Source organism: Poecilia reticulata, linkage group LG21 (assembly GCF_000633615.1).
Source record: "Poecilia reticulata strain Guanapo linkage group LG21, Guppy_female_1.0+MT, whole genome shotgun sequence".
NCBI lineage: Eukaryota > Metazoa > Chordata > Actinopteri > Cyprinodontiformes > Poeciliidae > Poecilia > Poecilia reticulata.
Genome location: NC_024351.1, coordinates 3,884,920 through 3,888,365, shown reverse-complemented (window position 1 = coordinate 3,888,365; position 3,446 = coordinate 3,884,920). Strand labels below are relative to the sequence as shown.

Sequence of the window (3,446 nt, the reverse complement as noted above, 5' to 3'; positions counted from 1 at the left end):
GCAACTGGGGGGTTCGGTACCTCAAAAAAGGTTAAGAACCACTGCGATTGAGGGATCCAGCTGTATTACAAAGAAAAACTGAAATTTCTGGGTTTGTTTCATAGCTCTTGGCTTTGTGCTTCTCAGTTTATAGCATCCTACGGGTCGGCAACAGAAGTGAAACAGAGGAAAAAACGAACAGTGCGTAACTTTGTACGCAGTCATAAAAAATGCAAAAAAGCTAGCTGGCTAGCTACCAATGGGAAATTAGCGACTAGTCAGCGGTAGCCTCGTAGCCTCAACTCCTCATGTCACAAAATGCAAAGATGTGTGCGCGCATTTAAACTTTTGCTTGACACAAAAGTACTGCCAGAAAAAATACACATGTATTTAAGGCCAACTTACATATTATAGGCATTTAAGATTTTAAGATAAATGTGGAAACAAATGGTTAAAGCAGCATTCCCAACCATTTTTTGGGGGTTTGCAAATATGAATTTAAATTTATCAGTATTTATATGGAGAAACAACAGCTTTAATCATACCAGTCATGTTATTTTTTAATATTTAGTCATGTCTTTATGTATAACTGGAAAGGTTTCACCTGCATTCTGCTCAGTTTCTGGGTTCTAGATCTGGATCAGTTTGTCTTTATTTGCCGTCATGGAAAATAAAACACATGAGGTAACATGCAGGGCTGATCTGGTCTCCAACATGCAAATAACTTCATGTTTGCATCGGAAAGGTAGAACTCTGCCAACACCAGAAACTCTAAAAAGAAAATGTCGCATTAGGAAAATATCAAGAGGAAGCCTGCGGTTATGTTATACTTTGTACCTTAGAAAATTATAGCTTTGCTGTTTTTGGTTGCTATGCAAATAACACGGGCAGCTACAGGGATGAAAAGAAACACAGCTCTGGAGGGAAGATTGCCAAAAATAAAATAAATTGAGCCCAACTCTGCAGCATGTTCTGGCACGTTTCCCCTCAGGGGCTTTTATAATTCAGTCTGCTGTAGTTAGATGAGCGCATAGAGAATGCTGAAGTGTCAAACAGCACGGTTATCAGAGGATCACCGAGATATTTGTGATAACAGAAACGAAATAAAAACAGAGACGGGGTGCAATTTGTTTGTTTTCTTTTGTAGGAATGCACACAATAAGAAAGTAGATGTATTTAAATCAAAAATGTGGAAGAAATGGTACCAAACTAAAACCCTTATTTGTTTTGCACCATCCACATGGTTATGGAGGTACTTGAATATGGATGTCTACGATTTTGGTCCTGGGTTTGCCTGAAAACAGACAGAAGTCAACATCCTCATTAAGTTAAAACACAATAAAAACCTTTAGAGCTTCCAGCGTTTCCAGATGATCAATTATTTCCTTTGTTTTTAAAAGCAGTAAGGGAGGACTTTGTTTTTGTTTCCATAAACGGTGCTTGCATTTTGGCTTAGCTTTTGTTGGATGGATGATGACACAGCTGTATGTCATGCCACCGAATTCACCCAAGGCTTCTATTTACCTCGTGAGTCATCCCATATTATTTAATGTTTTGCATCCAAGGAACCAAATTTCTTTGCTTGAAGACCATTTCTACAGAAACGCTGACATCGTTTGTTTGGGAAGTCTGTTGACTCTGAAGTGAATCATTAAAAGTCAAAAAGCCCCTGAATTCTCAAGACACAAAATCACAACATCTTGCCAAGTAACTTTAGTCTAGTTTCCATTGTAAATATCTAATACGCTTTAAATAAAACAAAAATAACTTAAAAGTAACTTTTCAGCCACAAATAGAAACTTGCTTTTTTAAAAAAATAATTCCTTAAAAATGATGAAAAAGTACTTGCTCCACTAGCACAAAACAGAGTGATTTATATCACTAAAAACAGCACACAGGATTAGCATATAATCATATTGCTGAGTTTACACATTTATGGATGCTCTTGTGGAACAAACAGAGCAGAAAATGTTAAAAATTACATTACTGATCATACTGTCAGTTTTATTTATTTAAAAACGGTAAATGATACGGTAAATGCCCTCCCCTACATTGGTCCCTAAATTACCCAAAGTATAAAAAAATTAAAACTACTACTATAACTAATAAAAACTAAACAAAAAATAAATATTTAGCTAATAAACACTACCAAATACACTCTAAAAACTAATCAGAACTAATTGAATTTGACAAAAGGTTACAGTGAAATAAAATGAACCTATAGTGAAAAACCCAAATCTGTTATAACGCTGGTTCTCAGTTTATTTTCTGCTTCCTAGGCTGCCACAAAGGACACAGACTGGGCTACAAATGTTACCTAGTGTACAACAACTTAGCCGACTACGCGGGAGCATCCAGGAAGTGCCTGGAACGTGGTGGACGCTTGGCGATGCCGCGAGACCGCAAGGAGCAGGAGGCCCTGGCGGCGTACGTCAAGGCCTTCTTCAGCCCGGGGAACTGGCCCGTCTGGTTGGGCATCAACGACCTGCGCTCCGAGGGGCTGTACCTCTTCGACGACGGCACACGGGTCTCGTACTTCCAGTGGCGTAAGCACTTCCTGTCCAGTCAGCCGGACGGAGGAAAACGAGAAAACTGTGTGGCCATGTCGTCGGACGACGGGGACTGGTGGGACCACTACTGCGACCGGATCATGAACTATGTCTGCGAGTTTGACGACAGGGTGGCACTTTGAAACGAACTCTTTAAAAACTGTTTGTTTTTTTCCTGATAATGCCAGTAATTCAAACCTGAATGTGTAGCTCTTTAGAAATAAAAAAGGAAACATTTTATTTAATCATTATCACATAAATTATTTTAGCGTACAACACGGTCTAGTCCCAACGCAGAGTTCTGGAGAGAAGTTCATGTACGTTCATTTTACGCATGAATTTCATAGTAATTTTGGATTAATTTATAATCCATTTGACTGATTTTCTTGCAACAAGCATTGGGAGATTCTTAAAGCAAGAATCCGACACATTCTTTTGGTAGACATCAGCAAGCTTCTGACATAATACTTGTTGGATATTTAACAGCGACACAGCCAAACTGGTACAGTTCATTTCAATTAGTTGGTTTCCTGGAAGAAATCCAGTTTCTGACATGGTTGACAATTTTACATTAACCTGCTTTATCCAAGTCAAGTTAATCTGTTAAGCACATTTCATCAACAAGGTGTTTAAAGTCCTTTACACCATAAAAAAAGCATAGTGCATTACAATTTACCAAGTGTCATCCACATCAAATATGTTGATCAATGTTCCAGTTACTAGCAATCAAAGGAAACTAAATTAGGTGAGTTTTTAGCCTTGATTTAAACAAACTCAGCGTTTTGGCAGTTTTGTAGTTTTCTGGAAGTTTGTTCCAGATAAGAGGAGCATAAAAACAGAATGGTGCTTCAGTAACAGATATTTAATTATCTCTAATGTATTTTGGTGTGAAGCCATTCAGTAATTTGTAAAAACACA

General features: G+C 38.0%; 1 protein-coding gene across 1 annotated transcript in view; it reads left to right on the top strand.

Annotated features, from left to right (window-relative positions):
* The window catches only part of clec11a (C-type lectin domain containing 11A), a 6,039-nt gene extending 3,271 nt beyond the window's left edge, over nucleotides 1–2,768 (top strand). The window contains exon 5 of the mRNA XM_008397251.2: nucleotides 2,259–2,768. Coding sequence (XP_008395473.1) covers nucleotides 2,259–2,671 — 413 coding nt within the window. The 3' untranslated portion in view covers nucleotides 2,672–2,768. The remainder of the gene's footprint in view (nucleotides 1–2,258) is intronic.
* Nucleotides 2,769–3,446: the final 678 nt, after the last annotated feature.